This window comes from Pygoscelis adeliae, unplaced genomic scaffold (genome assembly GCF_000699105.1).
Source record: "Pygoscelis adeliae isolate BGI_AS28 unplaced genomic scaffold, ASM69910v1 Scaffold284, whole genome shotgun sequence".
Lineage (NCBI taxonomy): Eukaryota > Metazoa > Chordata > Aves > Sphenisciformes > Spheniscidae > Pygoscelis > Pygoscelis adeliae.
Genome location: NW_008824671.1, coordinates 717,248 through 729,179, shown reverse-complemented (window position 1 = coordinate 729,179; position 11,932 = coordinate 717,248). Strand labels below are relative to the sequence as shown.

Genomic DNA, 11,932 nt, shown 5'->3' with positions numbered 1-11,932 from the left:
GAGCGTGATCGTCCGTTTCCGCCTCCACTTTGCCCCCCAGGATTCCCAGCCCCTGAACTCTACCATGGAGGAGGAAGCTCTCAGGCACGGGCTGGCGGCTGCCCTGCACGAGCAGGGTCTCTCCTTGGCTGCCTATGGGACTATATCCTCAGCTTCTCTTAGAGGTAACGCTCCTCCCACAACTGCCGGGCAGCCAGAGCAAGGTGCCCTGTGCTGGTGCTGCTAGCACCAAAGGTCACACTAGCAAAACCACAAACTGTGTCTCAGATAGCCAAACTGCTGCAGGGCTTTAGCTTTGGATGTCCAGTCAAGGCTTCATGCCCAGCAGCAATGCTAGAAATGGAGGTGCTGCCAGGCACCCAAGCAAATCTACAAAAGCTGCTTCGCCTGGCTCCCAGGTGCTACCAGCTTCACAAAACAGCAGCAGAAACATGCCTAGCTCTTGGTGGTTGCTGAACAGACATTCATGGGGAGTCCCCAGGTGCCTCTCCAATGCTAATGCTGTCCTGCTGCTCTCTGCCCTGCAAAAGCAGCTCTGGGGGCCTGCAGCAACAACAGAGTCTAAAGCATAAATTGCAGCTTCTTTGGCTTTTCTTGCAGCACCTGGAACCAGCCTGAGGGGCAGGAGATCAAGCCTCAGGAGGTTAATTGCTGGGTTGTCTGTACCTACAAGTACGCAGCAGCCCTTAGGCAGTCCTCAGAGTTGTAGCAGTAATTCCTGCTTAGGTAGATATTTCTCATATTTGAATTATTCTCTGAAACCACCTGACTAGAAATTCTCCTTTCCTTCAGTGACTGTGGAGTTGCATGTGACCACAGGACACCAGGTCCAGCGGATTTAAAAAAACGTGTGCCTGGAAAACATGAAGGTGTGGGTTCCTCTGCAGCTCCCTCTGCACTCCCTGCAATGATGGGCAGGGTCCCTGGATCTTTGGGAGCCTTGTGCAGCCCAAATGGAGGGTGCACAGACACCCCGTGGCTTTAGGCAACAGCCCTGCATAGCTTCAGCCGTGGAGCCTGCTCCTGGGAAGCAGCTCACTGCCACAGCTCTTGGGAATCTCTCTGCGCGCCTGGGATCACCCCAACAGCCTGCAGAGCTGTAGATGGCTGCTGCTCTGCTGCGCACTGTGCCTGTGGTGGAGTAAACTGAGGAAGGGCCCCAGGAAGGGAACTGGGCCAGGAGCTCACCACTGGCCGTGGGGCAGGGAAAGTGATTGCCAGGCAGGAGGAAAAGATGAAGCAAAGCCTCTGCCAGCCCTGGCCCAGGAGCAGCACAGTCCACGGGAGCACGCAGCTCCTGTGCCCCCGACTGGGACGCCCTCACTGATCCCCATTCCTTCCACTTTGTCACAGGTCCCAGTGAGGTTTCTCCCCACAGACCTGGACTGATATCAGGTAAGAGCCAGGCAGCGGGAAGAGCCATCTGCCCCAGCTCCCTTGGCTGCATTCTGCAGCCTGACCTGTAGCCACCTCCTCACCGGTGGCCTGGCTGCAAATACAAGAGGTGTTTGTGCCCCATCTTGTTCATAACCTGGTGGTCCAGGGCCCTGCACCGCTTTCCCCCTGCAAGCTCAACAAGAGCTGCAGCTCCGCTTCCAACTCCATCCCACAGGGACACTGGCACTGCCAGGGAGCAGAGTGACAAGGACACCATGGTGGTTGCCCCTGGGGAAGCCGGTGGGACGGTTTCTGGGAGGGCTGCAGAAGACACAAGTGACTCAAGCCTTGCTGTCCCCAGGGAGCTGCCCTGGAGACACATTCACTTGCCTCAACAACCAGTGTGTGTGGAAAGAAAACCCTGAATGCGACAGCCAAAAAGGCTGCGCCAATGCCTCTGATGAAAGGGGCTGTGGCAAGTCTCTCACAGCAGGTCTCCTGGACATGGGGGATGGGCCAGCCCACTGCTGCAGACCTTGACAGTTGTAACACCACTGGACTTCTGGGCACTGGAAAGAGCCAAGGACAAGGCACAACTTGTCAGGCCAATAGTAACGTCTGCATCAGGATGGGGGGATTGTACCCTAGAATCACCTTGGTCCCATCACCAGCTGCAAAGGGTCATGATAAGGTCCACCTTCCTGGTAGGCTGGCGTGCTGAGCAGGCGCCACATGCCCATGAGCTGCTGGGAGCAGATCACAAGGCAGTGGCTGAGCTTGTGAAACTAGCCAAGATATTTCTCTCCAGAATTTCTTGCTTTAGAAGAGTTTCAGGGAGGATGCTGTGATGAGCCAGTGCTTTGCAGTGCTCTTTTCCAAGCCTGCAGGTTAAAGTCTGCCCTGTGACATCCCTGGCAATGTCCTGCTGCTTGAGCATGTTCTGGGAGCATGCACAAAGCTGAAGCAGCTTTTTCCACTTGCCCCCAGGTGCACTTTGCTGGGGTGCAGCTGGCAGGATCCTGATGCACTGGCTCTCTCCTCCCTTTCAGACTGCGGGAGCCGCCCTGCCATGCAGACTGCCACCAGGATAGTTGGAGGCTCAGAGGCATCCAGAGGGGAGTTCCCATGGCAAGTCAGCCTGCGAGAGAACAATGAGCACTTCTGTGGTGCTGCAATCCTCACGGAGAAGTGGATGGTGTCTGCCGCTCACTGCTTTACTGAGTAAGCTCTAGCCACACTAGCTTGCCCCCCCACGCTGTTTCCAAAAGCTGCCGTATCTTCTGGCCCAAGCTCCCACTGTACCACACTGCCCTATCACACCTGGTTTCCTTCCCCTACCAGATTAAGCAACGGGAAGCTCCTGTCCCAGAGCGGATGGCAGGATGGGCAGGAGGCAGTACCACCTGCACCAAGCAGCTCTGGTTTGCAGGGTGATGCTGTGGCTGCAGGCTCACGCAGTCCTGGCTGTCTCTCTTCCAGGTTTCAGGACCCAGCCATGTGGGCAGCTTACACAGGGACCACCTCCCTCAGAGGCTCAGACAGCGGCACAGTGAAAATGGGCATCACACGGATCATCCTGCACCCCTCCTACAATGCCGACACGGCTGACTATGATGTGGCTGTGCTGGAGTTGAAGAGACCTGTGACCTTCACTAAGTACATCCAGCCTGTGTGCCTGCCAGACACTGGGCATCACTTCCCCACCAGCAAGAAGTGCCTTATCTCCGGCTGGGGCTACCTCAAGGAGGATTTCTGTAAGCAAAGTGTGGCAGGCGGCAGAGGTGGCACGGTGGGGTGCGAGTGGTGCAGGAGGCACCAGGGAAGGGAACTCGGGCCATGCTCTGGGCCAGCCAGGGTGGGCTGTAACATGGGGACTTGGTCCTGTGCAAGGCTCCCTGCAATGAGCTCATGGTCACATCTTTCTCGTTTAGTGGTGAAACCCGAGTTCCTGCAGAAAGCAACAGTGGAGCTGCTGGACCAGACGCTGTGCTCCAGCCTCTACAGCCATGTCCTCACAGACAGGATGCTGTGTGCTGGCTACCTGGAGGGGAAAATCGACTCCTGCCAGGTAAGCTTTGCCCAGGGAAGCCAGCACACCTCCCCGCATGAGTCTTTCTTTTCCCTCCCAGTATGCACCAAGCAGCACTTCAAGAAGCAGGATCTGACACCAAGGTCACAGTTCCGCCCCCACAAGGTTTGAGGCCATGCCTTAGACCCAAGCATGGATCAGGGACTGCAGAAGACAAAAATGAGGATATGTTCTCTAGTGCTTAGAGCAGGGCAGTGATGTTTAAGGGGCTCTTTTGGCTATTTAACTACTTTTCTCTACTTCCTGAGCTGTAATCAGGGCTGGCACTACCAATGTACCTGGCAGGTCCTCATATCAAAATCCAGATGGCGAAGGGCAGCAGTGGAAACTAAAACATATACACAACAGTTTTTGGTGAACTTGGTGTTTTCCCTAGTCAGCCTGGAATTGCAAGTGGTCCGTTGGAAAAAATCCTGCCTTTCACAATGTGTGGGGAGATGAGGACTGTGTTGTGAGAGGATGATTTCCATGGTTGTCCCTGTGGTTTGGCAGGGCCCTTCATACCTGCAGCCACCAGCTGAGCAAAGCTGCACTTCTGTGGTGGTAGCATTTCATATTTCTGCACCAAATGTAGCACAAACACCGGCGAAGGGGCCAAGAATGGAAGATTCGAGGTTGGATGATGAACATGACCCATCCGGTCATTCGTTATTCACCTAGAGCAATCCAACCCCCAGAAGGCACTGCCATCCGAATGATTAAATCGGTAGAAATGCTTACCCTAGATTCTACGGAGTATGCCCTTGTGCTCTTCTGGCATATCAAGGGCACAAGGCTACTGCTTCACAGCAGGACAGTGTACCCACACAGAGGACCACCCAAAGGCCAGCACAGGAGATGCTTCACTCATCCCTAGGCTGGAGTAAATAAGCAGAGGTGAGCTGGGATACACAGGGACAGAGAGACACAGCCCAGCAGAGGTATGCTGAGGGTGGCCAGGCTGAGCTCAGAGTGTCCCCAGGGACAGCTCACCATCTGGCTTCTCTTGTAGGGTGACTCTGGTGGCCCCCTGGTTTGCGAAGAACCATCTGGCAAGTTTTTCCTGGCAGGAATTGTGAGTTGGGGAATTGGATGTGCTGAAGCCAGGCGGCCCGGGGTTTACACACGTGTTACCAAACTCAGAGACTGGATCTTGGATGCTATTTCTGCCTTCCCCACCTCCATAGCCCATACTGGCCCTCCAATACACTCCAGTACTAATAGCAACGTGGTCAGCTCTGAAGAGTTCAACGCCACCACCACCACCAGAGCAATCCCCACCACTTCACCAGCCCCAGCCGCCAGCAAGCCAGTGACTGCACCAAGACCACAAGGTATGAGCACGCACAGGGTGGTGTAGGTGGGCAGGAAGAGTGGCTGGTACAGGTCCAAATGTCAGGTTCGTTCTTCTGCTGAGCTGAAATGACCCTCAGTAGGGTGACCCACACAACCCTCGCCTGAGTGCTAAGGGCCAAGGCACAAGTGACACTATCTGGCTGTCCTGGCTCAGCCCAGAGCAGCCTGGCAAAATCACTCAGTACCTGCGCAGATGAGTTTCATGGGCTCCTTTGCTTATGCAACTGAATGTGTAGTTTTGTCTGCTGTCTGTGTAATGGGTTTGCTCCAGCAGGCCCAGGACAGGTTACTAAGACACAGCAACGCCTGACACTGTTTAACCTGTTGACCACTCACTTTTATTTGCCACCTAAGGGCCTCCCAGCAGTTCAAAGTTGATGGCTGCAACTTCACAGCAGCCATGCGTCTTCTCCCTGAAGGGGATAGGATGACATGTCAGCTCCAAGGAGCCCTCCCAGCAGCTCCGCCTGGAGATACAGATGTAGGGTATTTTTCTAAATTTAGGATTAACTTTTTATCTGGAATGGCAAGGCTAAGAGGCACAGAGCTGCTGGTTACTCTGCCTTCGAGAAAGGCACAGGGTTAAGGACTTGCCAAGAGCAAGATGCAGAACAGCAGTTAGGGTGAAAGCCCATGTATGGCTGTGGACGGCCACCATCAGGGACCGCCATGATCAGCAGGCAGGGCTTGGGCAGATGCCTCACTCTTCAGCCCTGACCTGTCCCTGCTCAGACTTACAGGTTGGAGAGAACAAAAGTCTCTCCTCGCTTGTTTTCTGCTAGGAGTACTCACAAGTCATGCTTTGGCTTTTGTTCAGAGTGTGGAGGACGACCTGGGTTCTCTAAACCCAGCAAGATCGTGGGAGGAACAGATGCTTCCAGAGCAGAGATCCCCTGGCAAGTCAGCCTGAAAGAAGACTCAAGGCATTTCTGTGGAGCCACCATAATTGGGGACCGCTGGCTGCTGTCGGCAGCTCACTGCTTCAATGAGTAAGAGTCCAACCCTGCTAGCACTGCTGTTACAGCTCGCCTGCCCACTGGCACAGAGCTGTGCAGCTCTACACAGCCATGTAGCCAAACCCACAGCTGTGGCACTGGTGTCACTGGGGGAAAACAAGAACCCACATTGGACATTAATTTTTGTTATATCTAGAGATGCATAGTAAAAGGGGTTTTATGGGGAGGCTGGGATGAGGCAGGGAAAGGTTAAAGTAGCCTGGGCAGGGAGCAAGGACAACACATCTAAGAGGGGTGGAAAAGGACAGGTGCCACAAGAGAGTTTCTTCAAGAAATTTAACTTTTAAAATCTCTATATAGGAAATAGAGACACATGGTCAGCTGTGGTCAGTTCAATCCTGCATAGTTCTAGTAAACAGCAAGAGCCCAAGCCCAGATTTATAAATAACCTAGATAAAAAAATGAGTAGCAAGAGGATAATGTTTATCAAGAATAAAAATTCCTGAAGGCAGAAAAGGTGGGGGACTAACTATGAAGAGTTTCAAGACAACCTTATGCATTAAATAGCTGGGCAATAAAGCAGCAAGTGAAATGCAAGGTAGGCAAGTGTGAAGTGAGGCACATAGCAAAAAAGCAATGCTATCTGTCTGCAGATGATGATGGGTCTCCATCAGCTTTTACCATGCAGAAAAAGAGGTCAGAAATACTGTGGATATTGCCATGAGAACAGCAGTTCTGTGGGCAGTGGCAATTAAAGAGCAAGTGAATGCTAGTAATTATTAGAAAAACAACTGAGATTACCAGTATGTTGCTGGTAATCCACAGCATACCAACTTCTCAAACATTGCATGCAGTGCTAGAATAACGTATTGTAGAAAGACTAACACAAGACACAAGGATGAGCTAGGTGTGGAACAGCATCCATAACAAGAACGACAAAATAGATCAGACTAGACTTGGGAAAAGAGACAACTGGGTGGGAAGGGAGTGTGTGATATGGACTATACAATTACAAAGGGTACAGACAAGGTGTTTAGGGAATGCCTTCTTACTGTTTTTCTAAGATATCAAATAACCACCAAGAGCAGGTGGAAAGCAAGCAAAAGGAAGCAGTTCTTCATAAATGTCATTAAACTGAATGTTTAAAATTCACATGGGGTTAAAAAAAAAGGAATAAAATACAACTCTAGAAAAATCCAAATAAAACCCAAAAATCCGTAAAGACCTACTGAATATAGAAACACCATCTGTGTGCCAGAACACTCCTGAAATCACAAATTTCTGGAGGTGAGGAGACAATTACTACATGTTTACCTGCTCTTCAGGAGACATCCAACATGTGCCACTGCTAGAAACAGTTCTTTGGGCCTGACTTAGCAGGGCTGCTCTTCTGTGTGCTGGGCTCTGCTTTGGTAAAGTAAGGTTTCAAACACTGATCATTTAAAGTTGTCTGCAATTTAAATGTCAGAATTCATGCTAGGCATATGTGTGTGAGCATGCATGTTTAGGATTATGTATTTGCAGGACAAATCCAGAAGAGATCGAAGCCTATATGGGAACAACATCACTAAATGGAACAGATGGGAATGCAGTGAAAGTCAATGTAACAAGAGTGATCCAGCATCCCCTCTTCAACCCTATTATTCTGGACTTTGATGTGGCTGTACTTGAGCTGGCAAGACCTCTTGTCTTCAACAAATACATCCAGCCCATCTGTCTCCCACTTGCTGTGCAGAAGTTTCCTGTTGGCAAGAAATGCATCATTTCTGGGTGGGGTAACCTCCAAGAAGGGAACGGTAAGCAGTGATGCTGCAACTGGTAACCCAGTTGATTTGCTCTGAAGCAGTGACAGACTCAGCAGCAAAGCCTGTGCCACTGCGACCCAGACAGTCCTGGGACAGGACAGGGGACAGTAACAGGGACAGTCAGGAACTGACAGAAATACAAGAATAAGCGAGAATAAGGGCACACAGAGCACTATCTTAAACCGCAGATATTTAGGAGCCACCAGCAAACAAGAAAACAGAGAGAGCAGCTTGGCAGGAACCAGAAGAAATCTGCTGGGCTTCCCTCAGTAGTTCTCCCATGTTAAGCAAGAGTGGGGCACTGCCTCAGTGGCCTGCTGTAGCTTGGGCAGGACAGTATGTCGGCCTCAGCAACCACGCTCAGTCGCGAAGATGTTCCAAGCAATTAGAAAAAGCAAAGATCCCATTGTAGGGAGAAGGCCCGAGGGTGGCACGTGTGCTACCAAAGAAGCCCTACTGTCCCTCTTAACAGTTGACCAGGAGCCCACAAACTGTCAAGACAACAGAAACTTGCTGCCTGTGTGCAGTATCCTTTGCACAGGTACGAAACTGCACCCTGGGGTGAGCCAGCAGCTTCAGGGCTGCTGAGAGAGAGTAGCTCATATAGGACTCGGCTCCTGCATGGGATTAGAGCCCGTTTTCCTGAAATAAGTGTTGGGTCAGTCTAAAAGCCATTAGCTCCCACTTCCCTCTGCTGCACTCACTAATCCCCTGGTTTTCATGCAGTCACCAAGCCTGAGATCCTGCAGAAAGCTTCTGTGGGCATCATAGACCAGAAGACCTGCAACTTCCTCTACAACTTCTCCCTCACTGACCGAATGATCTGTGCTGGCTTCCTGGAGGGGAAGATAGACTCATGCCAGGTAAGAGTCTGGGATTTCTCTACTCCTCTGTGGATTGTTCCAGAAAGCTAGGCTAACTCACAGCCTCAGCACAACCTTGGGAAATATTTACTGAGCTGCTGTGGCCAGGCTGTAATCCACATGTACCTTAGCTCAAAAAACCCAGCCCACTGCCTTGGAGCTTTAGAAAAGTAAATAAAGCTCCATCAAGCTGAGCATGACTTAAACCAACATCCCACTGCTCTGTCTGGCCAGACTAGAGTCTTGGATGAAGCAGGTCTCCTCCTGTGGCAACGAGACAGTGGTAGTTGGTGGTGGCTGTCCTTCACTTGTGGAAAGGTGCTGTCAGAAGCTATTAACTTTCATGACAAATGCCAGTTGTATCTGTGCAGCCAGATTGAGCTACTGACCCTAGTTTCAGCCTCTGCACACTCATGTCCTGCACACACACTGCATGGCAGCAGACAGCCCTGCAGGGCTGGAGAAAGAAAAGTTTGGGGCTAGCTAGGTCCTCCCAGTGTGGCTGAGGGGCAGCTCCATGTAGACCCGTCTAGGGGAGACTGGGCTGAGCAGCCACTGCCTTGCTTCTTCCTCAGGGAGATTCAGGTGGACCCTTGGCCTGTGAGGTGACCCCGGGAGTGTTTTATCTGGCCGGCATTGTGAGTTGGGGAATTGGTTGTGCCCAGCCTATGAAACCCGGTGTGTACTCCAGAATTACCAAACTCAAAGACTGGATCCTGGATACCATCTCACAGTTGCCCAGTCCTGGCACAGATACCCCTTCCAGTTCAGCTATCACTAGAACTTCTACTGCAGCCATCCTCACCCGCCAGCCCAGCACAACAGCTGCAAGTCCAATCAACAGAACCACCCTGGGGATGAAGACCACAACCATGAAAGAAACTTCCACAGCTCTGAAAACCACTGAGCCTGCCAAGCCCACCCAAACCCCAGGTAAAACTGACGACAGATTTATTGACGTGTTGGTAGGAGACCTCCAGCCCCAGCACAGAGGGTACTGAGCAGGCCATGGGTTATTGCCTTCCAGTGGTGCCTTGTACCAGCCTCACCTTCAAGTGTTCCAGCAAGGTCTGTATTGGAAAAGAAAATCCCGAATGTGATGGCATTGTTGACTGCAGCAACGGCTTCGATGAGCGCAACTGCGGTGAGTACTGCTTTGCAGCCTGCAACTGCTGCCCAGCATTATTCTACATTACCCAGACTCCCCAGTGCAACCCACCAACTTCACATGGGCTGTCTTGGGCCCCACGTTGTACACTGGGGGCCTGGTCCAGCCCCTTGTGGTCCAGGTCATACTTGGTCTGCCAGAGCCTATAATAAGATAAAGCTGGATGAGCAGGGTCCAAATTTTCTGCCAGGGAATGTGGCCTCTTCTCCTATGCTATAAACATTAGAACCCATTTCCCAGCACACAAGCCTTCTGACCAGTCTGCTAGTACAAGCTGGCAAGACAGCTCTGCACAACGTGGCAGCCCAGAAGATATCTTGTCACCCCCGGGACTGCTCCTTGGACTGTGCATTCCTTGCTGTGTGACAGCTCAGCCAGTCCATCCAAACATCCCCTCCTCACGTACCACATCCCTGGAATGTGTGATCTGTGATAACAAGTAAAAGTTCCCAAACCATACCATGTCTGCCAAGCCTTGCCTCAGACAGGTGAATGAAATTCATCACATTCTACTGCCCTGCGTATATCTCCCCAGAATGCTGCCCCATGGCACGGGCTATGGAAGGAGGGCAGATATCCCTTTCATTTATGGTTACTTAAAACCACGGTGCCTCTTCCTCTGTCTCAGACTGTGGCTTAACAACCGCTCTGGCCTTCAGCAAGATCGTGGGTGGCAGCACTGCAGCTCGAGGAGAATGGCCCTGGCAAGTCAGTCTCTGGCTTCAGCGGAAGGAGCACAAGTGCGGGGCTGTCCTCATTGCCGACCGGTGGCTGCTCTCTGCAGCTCACTGCTTTGATATGTAAGTCTGAGATGGGCTAGTGAAGCCAGCTGGCTCTTGGCCTCACTCCCGTCAGCCCACCTGCCCCTTCCCCTTCCTCGCAGCCCAGCACCATGGCTGGGATGCTGTGCCCCACCAGAAGCACACACTCCCTATTACAGATGTGCCCCTACAGGTAAGCGTGAAGAGGAATGAGTGGAGCAAAGCCTGAGTATGTCCACAGTGATGGAGACAGGGGTACTGGCCTCACAAGGTGTGGCCATAGCGCATCCCAGCCCCACAAGTGGAGGAACAGCCCTCCTTGTGAGGCCATGCTCCTAACAGCCAGGTTTGCTGTCTTTCTGCAGTTACAGTGACCCCAAAATGTGGGTGGCCTTTCTAGGAACACCATTCCCAAGTGGCATCGATGGCAAAATGGAGAAAATATTCCGTATCTACAAGCACCCTTTTTACAACGTCTACAGCCTAGACTACGATGTGGCACTGCTCGAGCTGAACATGCCCGTCAAATTCAGCAACACCATCAAACCTATATGTCTCCCAGACAATTCACACATCTTCCGTGAAGGAGCCAGATGCTTCATCACAGGCTGGGGCTCCACAAAGGAAGGAGGTACTGGCTGAGAGGGCTCCCTCGCATCCATGAGAGCCAAGCTAAGTGCCACCTACCCTGTGAGCCCAAACATCTACGATTCCCACTCCACTGCCCCAAGCACTCCCCATGCCAGGCCGGACCCTGCAGGGGATACCAACCTGTGCAAGGCCTGGTGTCACCACAGTCTCCTCCCCAGCTGCCATGCACTGTACTCCTCCACTTGGTTACACCTCTGCCCTCTTGCAGCCTTCCCAAGCTTTCTGCATGCCCGCCACCGTGCTCCCCATCCCTGTAGCAGCTGCTCCAGCTGTGCTCCTGCAGTACAAGGACCACCCTGATACCATTTCTGTCTGGTCAGCCGAGCTGCCTGACAAACTACACACGAAAGGGACCTTCCTGTGCTTGCTCTGCTGGGGAGGAACCAGGCCTGATTCACTTTCCTAGTGCAGGTCTCTCCCTTTGGCAAGCAAGTAAGGCCACAGAGACCCCGCTCCTACACATGCTGCTGCTTCTCACATGCTCTGCACCCAGCTAACAGCGATACTTGTCTCCTCAGGTCTCATGTCAAAGCATCTACAAAAAGCAGCAGTGAACATGATTGGAGACCAGGCCTGCAAAAAGTTCTACCCTGTCCAGATCAGCAGCAGGATGGTGTGTGCCGGTTTCCCACAGGGCACCGTCGACAGTTGTTCAGTGAGTGCGAGAGCAGCAAATGCTGCAGCTGGGACAGAGCAAACTTGTGCAAAGTCCCTGGGCTACGTTCTCTCAGGAGGGCCTTGCCCTGCCTCCCCTAGCTCAGCTGTCTGTCCGTCCACCTCCACTGGCTGTTGCCATTATCCAAGTCCATCCTGCATACACCTCGTTCTGCTTGCCCCACGAACCTGTGACAGGTCAGGGAAACATGCAGAGAGGTAATGCCAAGCAAGAGACCACAGGGATACCATGGAGCCCGTTTCATGACCCTG

At 52.3% G+C, this 11,932-nt stretch overlaps 1 protein-coding gene across 1 annotated transcript in view; it reads left to right on the top strand.

The window, feature by feature from the left end:
* Positions 1-11,932, top strand: part of TMPRSS9 (transmembrane protease, serine 9) — a 14,796-nt gene that overhangs the window by 2,196 nt on the left and 668 nt on the right. The window contains exons 4-18 of the mRNA XM_009322999.1: positions 4-164; positions 1,354-1,395; positions 1,739-1,852; positions 2,427-2,598; positions 2,857-3,131; positions 3,309-3,445; positions 4,458-4,779; positions 5,619-5,790; positions 7,282-7,553; positions 8,289-8,425; positions 9,001-9,358; positions 9,453-9,569; positions 10,222-10,393; positions 10,720-10,985; positions 11,524-11,660. Coding sequence (XP_009321274.1) covers positions 4-164; positions 1,354-1,395; positions 1,739-1,852; positions 2,427-2,598; positions 2,857-3,131; positions 3,309-3,445; positions 4,458-4,779; positions 5,619-5,790; positions 7,282-7,553; positions 8,289-8,425; positions 9,001-9,358; positions 9,453-9,569; positions 10,222-10,393; positions 10,720-10,985; positions 11,524-11,660 — 2,854 coding nt within the window. The remainder of the gene's footprint in view (positions 1-3; positions 165-1,353; positions 1,396-1,738; positions 1,853-2,426; positions 2,599-2,856; positions 3,132-3,308; positions 3,446-4,457; positions 4,780-5,618; positions 5,791-7,281; positions 7,554-8,288; positions 8,426-9,000; positions 9,359-9,452; positions 9,570-10,221; positions 10,394-10,719; positions 10,986-11,523; positions 11,661-11,932) is intronic.